The sequence below is a fragment of the Phodopus roborovskii genome, unplaced genomic scaffold, assembly GCF_943737965.1.
Source record: "Phodopus roborovskii unplaced genomic scaffold, PHOROB, whole genome shotgun sequence".
Classification (NCBI taxonomy): domain Eukaryota; kingdom Metazoa; phylum Chordata; class Mammalia; order Rodentia; family Cricetidae; genus Phodopus; species Phodopus roborovskii.
The window spans coordinates 17,061,014-17,081,788 of record NW_026125444.1 but is presented as its reverse complement, the minus strand read 5'-3'; the positions used below and the strand labels follow the sequence as shown (position 1 = coordinate 17,081,788).

Below are 20,775 nucleotides of genomic sequence, written 5' to 3'. Positions count from 1 at the left end.
TAAAAGAGTTTAAATAACTATAACTATAGTTATTTAAAAGAATCTAAATGAATAAGCAAATAATAAATAGGATAGGTGGATAACATTAAAGAAAGAATCTGAGCTTGAAAATCCCCAAACTAAAATATCTAAGGCAATAGCTGAGAAATTTCAGAAGCCAGTAACAGACATTAAACCACCAATCCAGGGAGACGAGACAAAACCAAAAGAGACAAACATAAAAAAGACAAGAGAAGAGAGGAGAGGAGAGGAGAGGAGAGGAGAGGAGAGGAGAGGAGGAAAGAAAAAGAATCCACATCTAGGCTATATTGGTTAGGTTTCTTTAATGCTGTGATAAATAACATAACCAAAAACAAAAACAAATGATGGAGGTTGGGGAGACAAGGGATGACACAGTTCATCTTTAAGGAAAGTCAGGGCAAGAACTCAAGCAGGGACAGAGGCAAGAACCATGGAGGAAATCCACAACCCGGCTTGTTCTCCACAGCTTGTAAAGCTACTTTGCTTTTTCATACAACTCAGGATCACTTGCCCATGGTGGCAATCAATCATTAATGGAGAAAATGCCACACAGACATGTCGATAGGCCAATCAGATGGGAGCAATTTCTCAATGTGTGTTCCCTCTTCTTCTTAGGGGAGTCTAGGTTGTGACAAGTTGTAAGTTATTTCTCCCTGAATAAACATCTATTCGGCCTATTTGTTTCTCCTGATCCTTATTAAGTATCAATAACTCATCTACAGAGAAACAAAGTTAAGAGCTACATTACAGTTCTCATCAAAAACTCTACAGGCAAGTAAAGGAACTATTTAAAGTGTTGAAAGGGGAAGGGGAAAGAGGACCAATCTTGATATGTGATCTGAAAGTAGAGAGAAAATACACAGTTAAAGGTTTAAGTGGGGAGGGTCACAGTGGTGGATGGAGGAAGAAATGGAGTTAACGGAAACTAAGGATGTATAAAATATTCTCCACTACTGTAAGCCCTTAAAAAAATTGTAAAGGGATTTGAACTCAAGCTCCCTGCAAGGGTGGGCAAGGCTTTCCCTGGAAGGCATGGGTTATTACATGAAAATCTTAGTGCCATGAGTGGGATGCTTCTTATGAGTTATTCATCAAGAAGGTATTATAGGTGCCCCTCCACCAAAACAATACAGGCTATTGCCACTGCTCTTGACTGCCCACAAGAACTAGATTCTAAATACCCTACTGTTGAAGACACAATACATTTTAACCGTAGAGCACACATAAATCAAACTGGAACTAACCTGAAAACTTTCTCACAGATGGCTAACCGTCCTAACGCTGGAAGGTGCCATGCAGGCAGGTAGAAGAGTCAAGTCATCAATGGTATTACCCACAGTAATACACAGTATACTGTATACTGGATGTTTCAATACTGAGTTACCAGGTAGGAAGTGCCCACCAGTGCAACAGTGGCATGAAGATTATGGGGGTAACCAATCACTTTCTGGTTGGCTCTAAGGCCTGCTCCACAGAAAGGAATCCATGCCTGCCACTGTAAACCTGGTCAAAAGGCCATAGGCTCTACTAAATGGGTATGTAGTCAAATTGCCTTTTGGTATTTGTCTATGCCCATAGATGAATGCTGCTCTCAATCCTGATGAAAGACTCTGCTTCTATAGTGAGCAGCAATTAATGCAAAGACTCTAACTAGGTCAAAGTGCTCAGAAAAAGTGACTAAGTACTCAGCCCTAAACAGGACATCTGTGTCAACCCTGTTCTCCCAAGCTCCGGCAACACAGTGAAGAGGGTAGAAAGAGTGTCCAAGCTGAAGGACGGAGTAAAGAGTTGTGAAATGCAGTCTTCTGGGCATGACAGGGCTGCAGCACTCATGAACTCACTGCAGTCAGGATTAAATGCACAAGATCAAGCCAGCACCATCAGTCTGTGCTCTAGTAGTCAGCACTCACTGGACTCCGTGGATTTAAAAAAGGAGAGAGCACAAAGATGGGAAGGATACATGTGGCATTCTGAGGGTGGGGAGGTTAGAACAACACACACATGTGTGAGATTGACAGAAATAAATAAAATATTTAAAAAATTTTAACTTCCAGAGATGAGCAGTCTTAAAAACAGACTCCTGGCTGTATTGATTTCATTATAAATTGTGCATATCAAGACAGAGTTCATTTAGAAAGGATAAAGTGTCCTTCTGTTACCCTCCTCCCTCTCTCTACCCTTCTGCCATGAGATGTTTTAGACAGAAGACCTTTTTGCCAGGTGTTGGCCCCTAAAGCTTGGATGGCTCACTCAGCTTCTAGAATTATAATCCAATAAATGTCTGTTTATTACAAACCACCCAATCTGATATAGCCATACAAGAGAGGAATAAAATATATTCTGAAAAATCAGTGTCTAAACTACTCAGAAGCAGTATAATGTTATTTAAAGCTAGAGTTAGATTAATCATAAACATATTTTACAAACTCTAGGATAGGCACTCTGATGGTTTGAAAAGGCATTTTGACACTTGTTCCCAGTTGCCGGCACTGTGTGGGAGGTTTAGGAGGGGCAGCCTTGCTGGAGGAGGTGTGTCACTGGAGGGTGTGCCACTGGAGGAGGGGGTGTGTCACTGGAGGGGGTGTGTCACTGGAGGAGGGGGTGTGTCACTGGAGGAGGGGGTGTGTCACAGGAGGGAGTGTGTCACTGGAGGAGGGGGTGTGTCACTGGAGGAGGGGGTGTGTCACTGGAGGAGGGGGGGGTGTCACTGGAGGAGGAGGGGGTGTCACTGGAGGAGGAGGGGGTGTCACTGGAGGAGGGGGGTGTCACTGGAGGGGGGTGTGTCACTGGAGGGGGGGTGTGTCACTGGAGGAGGGGGTGTGTCACTGGAGGGGGGGTGTCACTGGAGGAGGGGGGTGTCACTGGAGGAGGGGGTGTCACTGGAGGGGGGTGTCACTGGAGGAGGGGGTGTGTCACTGGAGGAGGGGGTGTCACTGGAGGGGGGGGTGTCACTGGAGGAGGGGGTGTCACTGGAGGGGGGGGTGTCACTGGAGGAGGGGGTGTGTCACTGGAGGAGGGGGTGTGTCACTGGAGGGGGGTGTGTCACTGGAGGGGGGGTGTGTCACTGGAGGAGGGGGTGTGTCACTGGAGGGGGGTGTGTCACTGGAGGGGGTGTCACTGGAGGGCGGTGTGTCACTGGAGGGGGGTGTCACTGGAGGGGGTGTGTCACTGGAGGGGGTGTGTCACTGGAGGGGGGTGTGTCACTGGAGGGGGTGTCACTGGAGGGGGGGGTGTCACTGGAGGGAGGGGTGTGTCACTGGAGGAGGGGGTGTCACTGGAGGAGGGGGTGTCACTGGAGGGGGGGGTATCACTGGAGGGGGGTGTCACTGGAGGGAGGGGTGTGTCACTGGAGGGGGGCTCTGAGAGGAAGGAGCCTTGCCTACTCTCAGCTGTCCTCTCTGCTCATGCCTACAGTTCAAGAAGTGATTTGTCAGCTTTCTGTCTGCCACCTGTTTCCATGCTGTCCCAGCTGTTAGGAAAGTCAATCTTCTTGATCTGTAAGCCAAAATATATTCCTCTATTAACACAAGCACTAAAAAATATGTGAAAAATATACACAAGAAAGTAAAGTCACACTGGAGGCTAATTTCAAATCAGAGACAGGAAAAGATGCAGGAAGCACATGTATGTATAGAAAACAGTTGCAAATATGGTAGATGGGAACCCAACTGTATCAATAATCAATTTATATGTGAATGGTTTAAATAAACCAACTAAAAGAGAGCATTGGAGTGGGTGAGAAAACCCACATAAATATGAAGAGCATGGGTGAATGTAAAGAAACAGAGGACGATACATCATGATTTAAAAAGAAGGTGAAATAGTTGTATCCATATCAGGCTTACTTAAGTAGAGGGGAAATCATCAGGGATAGAGGGGCATTAATGAAAATGTCAATTCTTCAAGAAGACATAACAATCCTTAATGTGACTGCACCAAACCAAAAAAGTGTCAAAATACTTGAGGGGGAAACTGTCAGAATTGCAAGAAGCACTATTATAATTGGAGACATCAACCTTCCACTTTCAGCAAGTGACAAACTCAGCAGGCAAAACTTCAGAATGCCATTGAACTGGAAAGCACCATCAATCAACGAGATCTAACTGACATCTATGGAACACCTCACCAACAACAAAGTGCATGTCCCCCATGCTCACACAAGGACACTTGCGGAAAAATACAGTTTAGTAACAAAAGAACAGAAACTTATACACAGAATGCTCACAGACCTCAGTGAAATTAAATTAGAACCGTTCATAAGAGGTAGCTGGAACCTAAAGTGTTTGGCATAAACAACACAGTTCCAAATCAAAGACACCTCAGGAAAAACACAGAAATATTTTGAAATAGATAGAAAAAAAAAATTGAGGGGAACCCTACAAGTATTAAATACACATTAGAAAATCATTAAAAATTTATAATGAATCACCCTAAGCAGCTAGGATTGAAAAGAAATGTAAGCATGGATATGACAAAAAATAACAAGTAAAGCAAAACTCCAACAAAAATGAGGAGGGGGGAAGAGTGCAGTTGTTTTCCACTCTGTGACTCTTTGCTCTTTGGAGGTCCAGCGCCCAGCTCCCAGGTAACCACACATGGAGGCTTACTCTTACTTATAAATACCCAGCGTAGCTTGGCTTATTTCTAGCCCGCTTTTCTTAAAATCCCATCTGCCGTTTGTCTCTGGGCCTTTTCCTTTTCTTACTTCTGTAATTTTACTTTCACTCAGTCTGTGGCTGGGTGGCTGGCCCCTTCTTTCCTCATTCCTTGACCTCTCTTCTTGCTCCTCCTTTCTCTAATGTTCTTTTTTTACTTATTCTCTCTGCTGCTTCACTATTGGCCATTCAGCTCTTTAGCAGACCAATCCAGTGTTTTAGGCAGGCCCAGTAACACAGCTTCAAGGAGTTAAACAAACAAAGAATGCAACACACTTTTGCATCATTAAGCAAATGTTCCATGGCATAAACAATCTTAAAGTAATATTCCACAACAAAACAATGAAGCCAAAGCAGGGCTACCTTTAAAAACTTCTAGAAGCTTGGTTGTTTTTTGTGGTTTTTTTTTTTTTTGGGGGGGGGGAGATAGGGTGTATGTATGTGTGTCTAACTAGTGGCTTAGCTCTTAACTAGGTGTGTGGCTAACCAGTGGCTTACCTCTGTACTCTGATCTTCAGCCAAGCTTTGTTAGATTACAAACAAAATATCACTACAGGAAATCTTAACAGAAATTACCACTAGACTAAGAAATTACCACTAGCCTGAAGTACTAACAATGCAAAGTACATTATACCACCTACATAGTAGCCTTTTTTAAAAATGATTCAAAATATAATTCCCATTATTGTTTAAAACTAGAGAAAGTAGTTAAATGCTACTATGAAAAAGCAACTAGATATACATAAATATGCAAGTCTATTCAGGGCAAATGACACAGTTTCCTCAAAAGGGTCAGCTAGCAAGGCTGGGGATAAAGCTCTAGTTGGTGGAGTGCTTGCCCAGCACACACAAATTCCTGAGTTGAATTCTTCACGTCCAGGAAACCGGGCATGGTAGCATACACCTGTGTTTCCAGCAATATGAAGGTGATCAAACAGGTCAGAAGTCCCAGGTCATCCTTGGTACATAATGAGTTTGGGGGCATCGGACATGAGACCCTGTCTTAAAATGAAAATCAAATTTAAAAAATTAGTGGGCTAAAGAAAAATGGCATTCTTATAAAAGAATTGTAAAGAGACAGCATTACAATGAGTGTTTATAGATTCTGATTCAAACTGAAAAGAAACAGCTGGACATGGAAGCAACACCAGTTATTATTAAAGCATCACTGTAAATCTACTAAGTCACATCAACGAAATTATAAGGAGAAAACATTCAGAGAAGCAATTTAGAGAAGGCTCCAAGTGATTTCTACTCCTTGGTATACACACCTTCATATAATCTGTCCCTGGTGTAGGATGGCCTAGGGACTTCATTCAAACTAACAGAACAAAGTGATGATCCTGTGGTGTCTTTTCTAAACCTCAGATACGTTAAGTGTGACTTAGACCATACATGTTAGAGGCCTCTGACCAACAAACAGCACTCAAGGAACTCCAACTACAGAAACCTAAAGTAAATCACTCCCCACTCAAGCCTTCAGAAAAAACTGCTGCCGTGGCCAGCACCTTCACTAGAACCTTCTAAGAGACTTGGAACAGAAGATCCTTCTAAACCATGCCCAAACTCTTGATACTTAACTATTATGTAATAAATGTATTGTTTTAAGCTGTAGTTTGTGGCAGATTGTTACCGAGGCAAAAGGGTAATTAATGCAGTCTGATCTTCTTCATGCATATTGAAGTATTTGGAACAAAACAACTTAGTTTAAGAAATACCAGAAGAGAAACAGGTAAGTGCAACAGAGACTGGGCATTTTGGGATGTTATGACCCTGCAAACAGTAGTCACTATAGTACCTACTTAGCATCACACAAAGGAAAACTTGATTTGGCTTATTATCACCATGGAGTTGAGAATGTTCGAGCCTGCAATAATTATCTCTAAGGATTCAAAGTACCCTAGGGACACAAATGTACATGCATACCCCACATGAGCAAACAGCAACCACTGGGGAAAGCATGCCAATGAAAGAAAATAAACATTCCAATGCAAATGATGGATGAGGAAACTCATTGGTCAAAAACCAAACTGAAAAATCACCTTATGTGGTTTGGCATCTCAACAACAAATTCCAAGGAAACGCAGTAACTATTCATATAAGAGAGCTTTCATTTAGCAGACACCCCAAAGGGCTTAAATTACAGGGCTAACGACAAGGATCAAGAGTTAAAGAATGAATACTGTTCCTGAAGAGGACCTGAATTTGGTCCCCAGGACTTATGTTGGGAGCCCACAAGTGCCTGTAAAAGCAGCTTCAGAGGGATCTGATGCCTCTGGATTCTGAGAGCACTTGTGTACACATGCGCACACCCATAAGCAGGTACATACACAGGGGCACATGCATACACACAGAGAGATACTCACACACAACGGCACTTTGCACATATGTGCACACACCCACATACAATTAAAATAAATCTTTTTTTAAAAGCTTGAATTATCAGTCTTTATAGAAAGTAAATGACTGGCTCTTCAGAATATATGCCAACACTAAGAACTGCCCCTACTTCAACCTAAAGCAAAAATGATTAAATGTGGACATGAGTTACAAAAGGCTTACTGTTTTTAATATATGCATTCTCCTGTATTAGACAAAATAACACTGTATATACACTGAGGGTTTATAAAGTCACCCTAAATGATTCATTTATATGTAAATAACTGTATTAAAATAATCACAATCAAACTGTGATTTTATCAAATCCTCAAATTACCTTTTCTGGGCAATAATTCAATACCTACCATTTAAAAAGTATTCTAAAGTTTCTTAAGGGAGCTGTGATGTAGAGAGTAAAGAACTATAGTGGGAAAGGAGAAGTAAAGCAAACTGGAAAAAAATGTAGCAACTGGAGGTGGAGAGTCCAGGAAAGGGCACTGAGGGGGGTAAATGGGAACAAGGGTAATGACACACAGATGGGGAAGCAAAATGAAACCCATAACCAGCCTAAAATCAGAGACGTTTTCTGTTCTACCAACTCTATGCTGCCTTTGCAAAAGACCATAAACTCCTAAACCCCTTATACTGTATAGGAATAGAGTCCTTGGGAAACTGACCGACTGATCTAGAATTACCAACACCAGGAGTGGCCCACAACTCCTCCTTCTTCAGTGTCCAATCACACTGCACTTCTCACTTTCCATCTCCTCTATTCTAGAACTAGCCGTCCTTCCTCAATGGAGCACAGTAATGTAACTGCACCAAGGAGAGACTGAGCCTACTTAAACCAATCCCACACTAAACTCCCACTGAAAACACATACTAAGACATAGTATCTTTGACCAAGACCACAGTCCTACGATACATTTTTGATAGTAGAGTATATTTCAGTCTTATTCCTCAGAAATACTCCAGAGTACTCACAAACATGTTACATACTATACTAACCATTCTTAAAAAAAAAAAAAAAAAAAAAGATTTATTAATTTATTTAATGTGTGTAGTGTTCTGGCTACATGTATGCCTGCAAGCCAGAAGAGGGCACCAGATCTCATTACAGATGGCTCTGAACCACCATGTGGGTGCTAGGAATTGAACTCAGGGCCTCTGGAAGAGTAGCCAGTGCTCTTAACCATTGAACCATTTATCCAGCACATATATAGACTAGTCTTATCGTAAAACCATTTGAAATAAAAAAATTTCAAAACCATATACAAAACCCTACTACAGGGGAGACCACAGGCCATAAAAACTTTTGTCTGAATTTTGTGATAGCTTTCAAATAAAATTTCAAGAGCTAGGCTTATCTGCTGTCTTTTACAACATTTTTACGTGTGTGTGTGTGTGTGTGTGTGTGTGTGTGTGTGTACATGCATGACAGTGGGACATGTATGTGCTATGCCGTGTGTGTGGAGGTCAGACGACAATTGTGGAGTCAAATACCCTTTCATGGGTTCTTTGGATCTAACTCAGGTCTTTAGCCTTGTGAAGCAAGCGTCTTTACAGACTGAGCCATCCATCTCACCCAGCTATTTACAATATCACCAAAAACTTTTCCTAAATGTGTCAATGAATAAGTTCTTTTAAAAGCCATTCTACAAGTCTACTCCTGTAAAATTAAATAAGTCCATAACTAGATCATACTCACTTAGGATTGGACAGAGCTATTCAACTATACTGAGGCTAAGAAATGACAGCTTAAAGACTGGGACTTTAACAGGCTGAAAGGCCTCAGAATAAACCTCAGAATCATGATTCCTCTGACTCTGTTTTCCCCTTCCCAGCACGCAGAGGCTTTCTGCCACGTCCACTAGCTTCCCACCCTGACTGTATCTGCAAAAGGGGCCAGAATTGCCTTCAGTCCCTCACTGAAACCTCACTAATTAGCGAAGACTAAACTCTTACCACAGGGACAAAGACTGAACTCTGTCCACACACCAAGACAGACTTTTCAAACATCATTGTCCTCTATTTTAGCCCCATAAGGAATTATTAACAAACCACTAACTGTTCTGTAGACCCAGCAGTCTTTCCACAGGCCACAGTATGTTCTCCAAGCCCACTGAGTTCCACTAAAACTTATTACTGTTTTCCTAAAATTGACATCCCCCCCTTCTCCTTTATAGAAAAAGAAGTACATATATCATGCTAGAGTAGTAAGTAATCACAACGGTTTTCCCCAAAAGCTGACTTTTCCCTTTTGCATATTAATAAAATAGCAGGCCTTTTCTCCTACTAGATTACTGCAACAAACCTTCAACGAACAGGGGAGTAACTTCCCAAGGCACATAAAGTGTTGCCGCCTTCCTCATCAACCACTTTGACACCTCCCACCACCTTGATTCATTAAAAGGACTCTCAAAAAAGAACTCCTGGAGTGTGGTGTAGTGAAAGAAAATGGCACCAAAAAGGGTGGTACCATTAGAAGGTGTGGCTTTGTTGCAGAGGGTGTGGCCTTGCTGGAGGAAGTGTGTCACTGTAGGGGTGGGCTTTGAGGTTTCCTATGCCTATGATACCGCCCAGTGCCTCAGTTGACTTCCTGTTGCCTGCAAGCTGTAGGACTCGCAGCTCCAGCACCACAAGTGCCTGCACACCGCCACGCTCCCAGTCGCTCCCAGTCATGGTAATGGACAGAACCTCTGAAACTGTTTTCTTTATGACTTGTCATATCATGGTGTCTCTTCACAGCAACAGAAACCCTAAGACACGGCGCTTGAGTCTCATGCTTGTTTGGGCGCTTGAGTCTCATGCTTGTTTGAGCCTGTGGTGTGTACTCTATGCTTTTACTCTCACTTGTACTGAATTTATACTTTCATCTTTCCCTTTTAGTATCCTGTTCAATGCTCTGTCCAAGATGCAAAGACCCCAAAATCCCCTAGTAACAATTTTATTTTCCACAGACTGCCATCTTTATAGTTCAGTATTCATTTCTGCAACTTTATTTACTTTATTGTGTCACTCCTTATATAAGAATATATGGAAAATAAAAAATAAAAGCCTATCAATATTAACCAACTGAAACTCTAAACTGAGCCTTTACTACCTTCAATTAAGCCATTCTACTGCCTATGGACGGAAGGGCAGCTAAAGGGCACTGCTCTTTACAGACGACAAAAAGTTGTAAAATGACTGTAATAATAGTCACATTTATTTCTGAATATATTAAAACCCAACGATTTGATTACGTAGCTAAAATGTACTGTTTATAAATTGTATGTTAATTTACAATTTAACAATGTTAAATTTATAAGTTAACATTATATTAAAAGGCTAAAAATACTTATAATCAATGGAACTAGAAGAAACCATATCCTAAAATTAATCAAAATGTTGATAGTGTAATCTAAACTATTATTAGGCAAATCAAATTCTGCATTAAACTCAACTAGAAATTTCAAGGTATTTTTAGAAATACTGTCTATAAAAATTTTAAATAACTTAGTAATAAAAGTCTCAAAGTTACAGATAAGAAACACCCTATTCCAAGTTCTTCCAAACATTATATTCTTGCACATTTAAGATACTCTCAGACTCTGCTGAAAAGCACTTAAGATCTTTAAAATAAATCATTTTCTATTTTGAAACTGTCAACATGTCCACCCCCAAATCAAAATTACACTTAGAAAGAGAAATGTAATTAAAATGGCTAGTTAATTCACTCATCTATTCCTTAATAAACATTATGCTCAGATACAATGATAGGGGAGCATTCCTTACTCCCTATGACGCTCATGGTCCAGCTGAAGGGAAGAGCTATTAGACAAGTAGTCACATAAATAGCTGAAATGGCTGAAAATTGTAATACGTGATCTATCAGACAGGCACATATCAAGTATTCAACCACAGAGGTGGGGATAGGTGCCAGGATTATGGAGGAGAGTGGGGCAGGCAGGCTGTCCTAGTAAGACAGTGTTCTGAGTGACATCTGAAGAATAGGATAAAGTCTTAGATTGCTCTGGTGGGAACAACCTAAATTAAAATGGGAAGTGGGGAAAAGTGGGCAAGGAAAGGGAAAGGAAGGGCATCACACGGAAAGGTGGCAAGAGTGAGTGAATGTGCAGTTTTCTTTATGTAAATCTTTTCTGTTACAACAAACACAGGGTGGTAACACTAAGACCTGTTTCTGTTACTTTCTATTGCTGTGAAGAGACACCATAACCAAGGCAACTTAAAATGAGAACTAGGTTACAGTTTCAGAGGGTGAGTCCATGACAATCATCAGCAGGGAACATGGCCACAGGCAGACAAGCAGGGCCCTGGAGTAGTAGCTGAGAGTTTATATCTAATCTCCTGGTTGGAGGCAGAGAGAGAAAAACCCCGCCTGCCATGGAAGCCCACCCCAGTGACAGACCTCTTCCAACAAAGCCACACCTCCTTATCCTTAAACAGGTCACCAACTATATGAGACTAAGAGGGCCATTCTCAAACTACCACAGTCACAATTTTAATAATAGATATACTAGTATATATAGTAAAGAATATATGGGTGTTCTTAGAGTATTAAATTCTAACAGTCATAAGTCAAAAGACTGACACTAAACCCAATTATATCCCCCTAGACATGCCTTAGCATAGATTCCCACAAATGTTTTCAATAAAAACACAAGTAATATAAAATCATACAACAGGAATGAAAAAATATTATATATTTATAAAAAAGAATAAATTTTCTATTCTAGATCCCACAGAAAACAAGTATCTAAAGAGATTTATAGCTCAACAAAACCAAAAGTAAAATGCAACTAAGTAAGTGCTAGTAAACAGGTGCTAAGCAATGCTAAGATGGACACAGGCCTGCAATCACAGAAAGAGGCATGCAATTAGTCTTTTTAATTAATATGCAGGAGGAAAGGAAAATCTGAGCCAGCTCTAACAGGAAGATAAAATACTCAATCTTGGAACAGCAAGATGGCTCAGTGGGTACAGGTACTTGCCACCAAGACTGGTGACCCAATTTTAATCCCTGGAATCTACACAGTCTAGAAAAAGGACCAACTACTGAAATTTGTCCCCTGATCTCCACACATGTGCCATGGTATGTGGTATTGTGTACACAAACATACACTCTCTCATTCATACTTTCTCTCTAAATAAATGAATGACTAAATAAACTTAATTTTGAAAAATGTGTATGTTGTAAATAAGAAACAGACCTCAAATATGAAAACACAAAACACAGTAAGAGGAGGGCTGGACAAGCAGCTGCCTAGCACGCATGAAATCTTGGGTTCCAATCACCAGCACCAGCACCAGCACCAGCACCAAGGAAAACCTAAGTAAAGCTTACACCCAACAAACAGCAGCTCAATAATGCAGATGGAACCACACTACGCAGATTTTAAAGGCAGGAAGCACAAAGTATTATTAGAGATAGAAGGGGGAAGGCCCAACCTGCTAGGGAGATAAAGCTATAGATTTGTATAGCTAAGGGGAGGGGGAGGGGAGGGGAGGGGGAGGGGAGGGGAAGGGGAGGGAGGGGCAGGGAGGGAGGGGCAGGGAGGGGAGGAAAGGCAAGGCAAGACTGCTAGCATTTAAAGTCATCTACACCTCCAGACTAGTGACCTGAGATTGATCTCAGTTACCTACACAAAGGTCAAGAAGGAATGGATTCCACAGTTGTCCTCTGACCTCCATACAGGCTATGGCACACACACCATGCAAACACACAAAATAGTAAAACTTAGGTTTAAAAAAACTCAAAGGACTAGAGAACATTTGAACAGAATAATCCACAAACTTAACTTTCTAAACATACAAGGTTGTCTGTAATAGAGTAAAGTCTTTTCAAGTGTACATAAAGTTTATCAAAATGCTGAGTCATAAAACTAATCTATGCAAAGGTATGAAATCGTTTGGAGCATGTTCTCTAGCCATAGCAAAACTAACAAGTCAACACAGCTACAGGGACTAGTGTGGTGACACTCCTTTAATCCCAGTACTCAAGAGCTAGAGGCAGGTGGATCTGAATTCCAGGCCAGCCTGGTCTACATAATGCATTTCAGGCCAGCCTGGTCTACATAATGCATTTCAGGCCAGCCGGCCAAAGCTATATAATGAGACTTTGTCATCCCCACCCCCCCCCAAAAAAGAAAGAAAATAAAGGTAAGTCAGACATAAAACAAAACAGAAGAAAGTAATAGAAGATCCCCCATGTTCAACAGTAAGAAATAAAGCCAGGCATAGTGGCCCACACAGGACACTGAGGCAGGAGACTTGCTTGAATACAACTGTTAGAGACCAGCCTGATCAATATATACATAACCCACTAGGGGCAGGCGACAAAAGATGAAAAGACAAATTCTAGCCAAAGAATAAGTGAAAGTGAAATCTGTATACTGTTATGGTTAAATGGTAAAGAACTTACACCTAAACTTAAGGGGCTACTAATCTGTACACACAGAAAATTATACAAAATTCAACAAACACATCAGAACTAAACAGCTTCATTTTCCAGTTCTCATTACCTGTCAATCCAAAATAAATATGCTAGGGCATCTCACTTATCGGCTACTCAGCAACTTCACAAGGGCAGATTTCAGACTAAATAATTCCACATGAAGATTAAAGAGGCTTTCCTTTCTGTATATTTTAAAAGATGGATAAATCTTAATGGGTAACATTTATTTTATCATAAGAAAAACCCCATTTAAATAAACTGTGTTTGGGAGCTGGAGAGATGGCTCAGCAGTTCAGAGCACTGGCTGTTCTTCCAGAGGTCCTGAGTTCAATTCCCAGCACCCACATGGCAACTCATAATTGTCTGTAACTCCACCTTCACACCAATGCACATAAAATAAAGTTAAATAAATTAAAAAAAAATTTTAAAAAATAAATAAATAAAAATAAACTGCATTCTTTTTACCTTAGCATACATGCATGCATACATACATGTAAAACAACCTATAAACCATTATTTTTACTTGAAAGATTTTTACAAATATACATAAGTCATGAAGTTTATAAACAAGTGATCTTTCTAAGAGAAGCATTATCCAAAAGTTCACTGATGAGAAAAACTATTCCCCCAAAGTACACCAATATTAAAAACAACAAACTGTTACATTAGTGGGCCACAAAGCAATGCAAAAAAAGACACACATATGGGAAGGGGATTTGCTGGAGAGGGCGACAAGAATAAACAGAATCACCATAGACATATGTGAAATTGTCAAAGAACAAATTTCATAAATCTTTACTTAGTTTTAATTGTTTTCATTATATGTATGCATGTTTGTGTGTATGTCATCTGACAATAAGTGGTCATGGGGCCACCATCTCAACAGGTGGTTGACAGCTATTATGTAGCTGTTGGGGATTGAACTTGGGTCCTCTGGAAGAATAATAAGTGCTTTTAAACCACTGAACTATCAACTTATAATACCACTAAAAAGAAAATAGCAATAAAACTGACAAAAGAAATTTATAAAAACTCTAAAACATTGAAATAAAGAAAGCATAAATAAATGGCAAAACAAAACAAAACCAAACAATAATACCTATAGCATTTAAAATAACTTGAGGCTTTGGAGGTGGCTAGCTGGCAAACTGCTCCTACACAAGCATGAGGAACCTGGGAAGCTCAGAATCGCAGCACATGCAAACACATGAAAGCAGATGCAGCAGCTCTGGAGGGGAAGGGAGGTGGGGCCATGCCAGCAGCTCACTGGTCAGTTAGCCTGGCCTCAGAAATAAGAGAATGAGAAGATGTAGGGTGATACAGCTCAGCAGATGAAGGTGCTTGCCACCAAGCCTGACCATCTCAAGATCCAGAGTATGCCCTCAGATAATTCAGACAATGTATTGATAGCCTATATTCAGTCTATAGAAATGGATTATTTTATAAATTTTCTTCTCTAAAGTCCTTTATCACAGACTTTCATAGCTAGTATTATGAATAAGCAATAACCAGAGATCTTAACTTTTCATTCTTTGAACCATTCTATACATATTAAAATCCATAAAATCTCTCATTGCTAAACCATCAAGATGGCTCAGCAGTAAAAGCACCTGCCAAAAATGCGTGACCTGCATTTAAGACCCAAGACCCACACAGTAGGTGGAGAGAACTAACTCCCCCATGTTGTCCTGCCACAAACACATCGTGACACACATGTGCAAGCATGCACGCACACACAGAGCAAGAATAATGTGACTTTAAAATAAAACCAGACAATCTCTCATTTCCAAAGGTAATTCCTGACAGACTGAAATATATCAGAGTACCATAGTTATTAAAGCATTGAAATACATATTATCTATATATGAAACATCAAGAACTCCCTGCATCAGGTCCAAAAAAATATTAGAGCATTTGTTCCTCTACCAAGGATTTGTTTTCATACTCAGGATCTCATTGTATTTACTAGCTGGCGTCAGAATCAGAGATCCTCCTGCCTCTGCCTCCCAAGTGCTCAAGTTAAAAGCTAAGGCAAGAATGTTGGCTCAAGTTAAAGGTCAGTCTGGATTACACAGTATATTCTAAACCAGCCTGGGCTACAGAGTGAGACCTTGTTTCAGAAAACAAATGAAGCTGGGCATGACAATGCCCACCTTAGTACCAACAGTCAGAGTTAGGAGGCAGAGGTAGGAGGACCTCTGTGTGCTGGAGGTCAGCCTGGTCTACATAGTGAGTTCCAGAACAGCCGGAGCTACAAAACAAAATAAAACAAAAACAAAATAAAAAGGCAAAATTAAAAAACAAACAATGTTATTCTAAATTAACAAGAATGTTAATAAATTGACCAAGGTACCCAAAATTCAACTGTCTACAGAGATCAGCCAGTAGTCTTGCTTAAAGTACCTTTAATCTAGCCATTTAACACCTAGGAACTCAGAACAAATGGGTTTCCTTTTTTGCTTCATCAGTCAGTACTAGGTGTAATGCATCTTGTGATCCCAGCCACTGAGAGGATGAGACAGGAGAATCAAGAGGTTCAAAGACAAACTCAGCTTCACAGCAAGTTCAAGGCTGGCTGGGCTATGAGAAAACCCAACTAAAAAGCGAGTTGAAGGCAGGCTGGGCTACATAAGCCTGTCTTTAAAAGAATTTTTAAAAAGCTCTACCGGGCAAACAATCTCATTATTCATAGTGACCAGAGGACAGCAAAAGCAAACAATGAAACAAAGCCAAAAAGTTTCAATGCCCAATAACAGAAAACCAATTAAATAAAAACCACTGTCTAGAATATAAATGTATCCATGTAAGTGAAAAAAGAATATTTAATCTCATAAGAAAATGTCTATTATACAGACTGAGCATCCCTTACCCAAAAAGACTGGGACACAGTATCTCTGATTTTGGAGTTGTTTCACATTTTGAATTTTAATGACTAAGAATCTCTAATACAGAAATTGAAAATCCATAATGTCCCCAAATCCATATATTCTAAAATCTAAAACAAAGGTGCTCAAAAGTTTCGTATTTCAGAGCTAATGGGTTTGCAAATTAGAAATATTCAATTATACTTAAGTATACTGAGGAGCAAAAAAAGGACATTAAATACTAAGCTGAAAAGACAAGCAGACATGGAACGGCGCATCGAAAGGATGGAGCGTCCTTGCATGGGGACGTAGGGGAGTTTACATTTGGTCCTGCGGATAGTTATAAAATATGCTAACTACAAACTTTGGGCCTTTTTTGCAATGAGAACAAAACACCTACTTATTTTTTTTTAATGTGAAGGTTTTTAATTAGCTGAGCTGAAATAAATTCAGCTATCCTAGTCAAATGTTACCATTAAAATTATTTAATTCATCCAATAATAAAATAAATCTGAGAATCATTCCTCATCAGTGGAATTACCAAAGATGTAAAGCCAGTTTTAAAGAGTCAGGTTTCATGGCAAAACCATAAATACCAAGATAAAGCACCCCTCGCTGTTCTACCTTTAGAGCAAATCTTGTCTGCAGACACAGAACAGTCACGTTGCATACAGAAGCAGCTACAGGAGCTTGTTAGGGAAGTCAGAGAGCCAAGGATCAGAGTCCTCCTCTGACCTGAGCAAGGGAACCTCTAAATCTCAGGTTCCCTAGCTGTAAAATATATACCACATTTATCTCGGTGCTTGGGCAAAGACTAAGTCTAGGAACACATCTAACTGCTTGGTAGAGAAGGGAAGACACTCAATACCTGCTTGTTATTGGTAGAGCCAGTATAGAGGGGGTTTAAATAAGAACTTGCCAAGCCTCTGGAGAGTTGTGTGATGTGGGCAAGTATCTTATATATTGTTCTCAGCTTCCGCAACTGCAGAACATACAGGTTTCTGCTCAAGAGTAAACAAAACTACATGAAAAAAAGCATCTCAGGGTTCTATAGCCAACGTCATCACAATCTACAAAGATAAATGCCAAAAAAAAAAAAAGGGGATCATTATAAAAGGTTTTTACATGTAGTATGTTCAGTTCTATCAATGATCACTTACATGTACCTCCCTTAATTCCCAAATTAGGTATAAATTTTAGGGAAAAAAAAGTAAAATACAGGTAAATTAAACACTGGAAAATAAAAGGTCGGTGTTAGTTTCAAAGTAAAATGAATGTGTTATCTTTAACTAGACTACTTGAATATTTTAAGGTTCATATCAATCTTGAGTTAAAAGGAGAAAATGGTTTTCTAGAGAGAAATCTGAGATTGGAATTCTTTTCATGACTTCATGGTGTGGGGCCAGTCCTATGCATACGTGGTGTATGTGCACCTGTATGTACAGATAGTGCATGTGTGCCAGCGTGGCCAGGAGGACAAAGGCATCCTGTGCTATCACTCTCCACCTCGTCCCTTCCAGGCCAGGATTCTCACTGAACTTAGAAGTAGGTTGGTACCCAGTTAGCCTCAGGGATCTTCCAGCCTCTACCCTACCGAGAGCAACGGGGTTCAGCATACAAATCTGTCTGTGCTATGATCTGAACTCAGGTCCTCATGTTTGCACAGGAAACACTCACTGAGTCATCTCTCTGGTCCTTTACATGACTTTAAACAGTATAACACAATGTTGTTACTAAAAGAATTCTTTTCAATCAATGATTCCTCATACAAAACAAATACTTGTACAGAAGAACGCTGGCTAGGATCATGGACTGTGGAGCCAGATTCTCTGGATTCAAATTCTGGCCTCTCCATGCCTATTTCCACATCTGGAAAATGGAGATCTGGGGGGGAGGGGGCAGAGAGGAACAGCACAGGTCTTACATAGCCCAGGCAAACCTTAACTTTACTAAGTAGCTGAGGATGATGGTAAACTTCTGATTCTCCTGCTCTGCTTCCTAAGAGTTTGCATTACAGGTACTTCCTGCCAGGCACAGCCTTCTGAGACTCTTTAAAAGATTGTTAAGGAGTAAATGAGTTAAAACACTTGAAGAATTCATAATTAAAAACTGGCATAGTTCTCACCTTTTTTTATTTATTTATTACCACCACCCCAAAATGCCTAGGTTTCTGTCAATACATATTTGTTGTTTTGTAAACAACAACAACAAAACTGTTTGGCAACACCTACAAAAAAAAAAAAGAAAAGAAAAAAAAAGAAAAAAAAATCACACCTGCTAGAGACATTACATAATGTCTTTTACTGTCTCACCCCATTAGAGATGATTTTTGAAACCCCCCAAAAAAGTCAATTCCTTTCTTAAACTTCCCATCATACAAAGTTATAACACACTTGCTAATATAAATTCAGAACCAAAAATTTTACAATTAAAGCAGATGCACACTAACTTACCTGACAAAATTCTCAAACTCAAGCCGGGTTACACTCAATTACTGTCCTTCAATGGAAAACTTTCATATTACTGAGCTCTATAGTGTTTTAAAATAAAAACTATACTATTTTTTAATGCCATTGGTATCAAACAAGATTCACTCAATGAGACTATATATATCATACTACTTTCTCAATGGCCTTAAGAAACCTACAACAATGGATTTCTCCCAGTTACATTAACTGCAACAGCAGGTTCTGTCCCCTCCAAATCTGAGTCTGGTTAAAGCCACTATCCCACCAGATTAAGTCTGTTTAGAAACACTTTCTTCCTCAACGCACCCACACAACAGGTAACTCAAGTGGGATTTGGGATATCCAAATCTCATGCCTACACCAGAAGTTTAAAGGAATGGCAGGTAACCTAATCTGTAAGGAGCCTCACTCCAGAGCAGAAAAAGAAAAAAGTCATCAGAGGTAGTGAAGCACCACCAACTCTCTAACCTAGACACAGAAAATGTTGCACAGCTTCGGATTCAAGCGTGTGCGGGCACACGCGCGCGCGCGCGCACACACACACACACACACACACACACACACACACACGAGGTTCAAGTACCTACAGCCACACGTCAACTTCAACTGGAGGTTAGTGTTTACCTCGCTTACCCTCAAATTAAGAGTTGGGTTCCAACATCAATCGGGGATGTGTACCATAGGCCGGTAGCGGCCGGATGAGACCACAGGTCAGCCTTCACTGGGTCAGAGCTACAATGTCTCAGTGCCAACCCTTGACCTGGTGAATCCGAGGGCAGGGCAGGGCGGCAGTCAGGGAAGATCCCTCCACAGGCAGCTTCACTCTGAGTGCCCTGCCTGACTTGACTTGAGACATGAAATATGGACAAACGTAAGGAATTTTGTAAAACATAAATGGAAAAGAACCAATTGTTCAGTACACTCCCGAGATGCAGTCATTTTACTTGTCTAGCAACATTAAATATATATATATGCCAGTTCCTCCTCTTGCTCATAAAAAAAAAAAAAAAAAAGCCATATTTCTGCGGGGACGGTGGTTCCCTGAGACGAGCTGCACCCCTCCAGACCGGCCTCCCTTCCCCATCTTTTTCAGAACTTCCAGCCCCAGAAGCAAAGACGCGGCTTTGCCAGCCTCCAAGTTCCTGCCAGGATGCAGATGGGCTCGGTAACTTCTCTCGCCACTCCACTCGTGCAGAGCTAATAAGCACTTTCAGTGCGGGCTCCGGAACTCGGGGGCCCCGCACGTCCGAGCCGCGCTGGGAGGACCGGGCCCCCGGCCGGCGCCCGGGCCAGCTCTGACGGCGGGGGCGGCCGGCCCCGAGCCCCGCTCCAGCCCAGGCCCGCCTCGCCGCCGCCGCCGCCGCCGCCCCGAGCTCGCTCCCGGGCCCTCACCCTGGCCTCGGCCCGCCAGGCCGGAGCCCTCGGCCGCCGCACCGAGACGCTCCGCTCCCGAGGCCGCGCGTCCCCCTCGCAGGCCCCGCCTGGGCCTCTCGGCTCCGCTCTCCTCCACCGCACGCTCGGCCCGCCCGCGCTCCCGACAGCTCGAGCGCGGGGCCCCGCACTTACTCGGGAAGGTAGGTGGAGGAGAAGGAGCTCCACTTGTGCAGCGCGTAGGGCAGAAGCCGGCACTCGGGCGCCGCAGCGACAGCCCCGCCAGCCGCCATCTTGTCAGCACCGTAGCGGCCGCCAGCGACCGCCGGCCCCGCCAGGAGGAGGGCGGGGACGTGGCCTGCTCTTAAAGGGGCCGCACCGCGAACCGCGCCTCGCTGCGCCGCGCCGGGCGGGGCGGGGCCAAGCGGGCTGGCTGGCGGCCGCCTTCTCCGGGTTCCCACGCTGGCCTTGCCCGGCTGACCGTCCCTCCCGAGCAGGCTCTCCTCGCCCGTGAGGCTGGAAGAGGGGTGGCACACAGCACTTGGCTTCCAGGCGCAGGT

At 41.8% G+C, this 20,775-nt stretch overlaps 1 protein-coding gene across 1 annotated transcript in view; it reads right to left on the bottom strand.

Annotated features, from left to right (window-relative positions):
• The window catches only part of Mkln1 (muskelin 1), a 104,001-nt gene extending 83,428 nt beyond the window's left edge, over positions 1-20,573 (bottom strand). The window contains exon 1 of the mRNA XM_051175857.1: positions 20,411-20,573. Coding sequence (XP_051031814.1) covers positions 20,411-20,508 — 98 coding nt within the window. The 5' untranslated portion in view covers positions 20,509-20,573. The remainder of the gene's footprint in view (positions 1-20,410) is intronic.
• Positions 20,574-20,775: the final 202 nt, after the last annotated feature.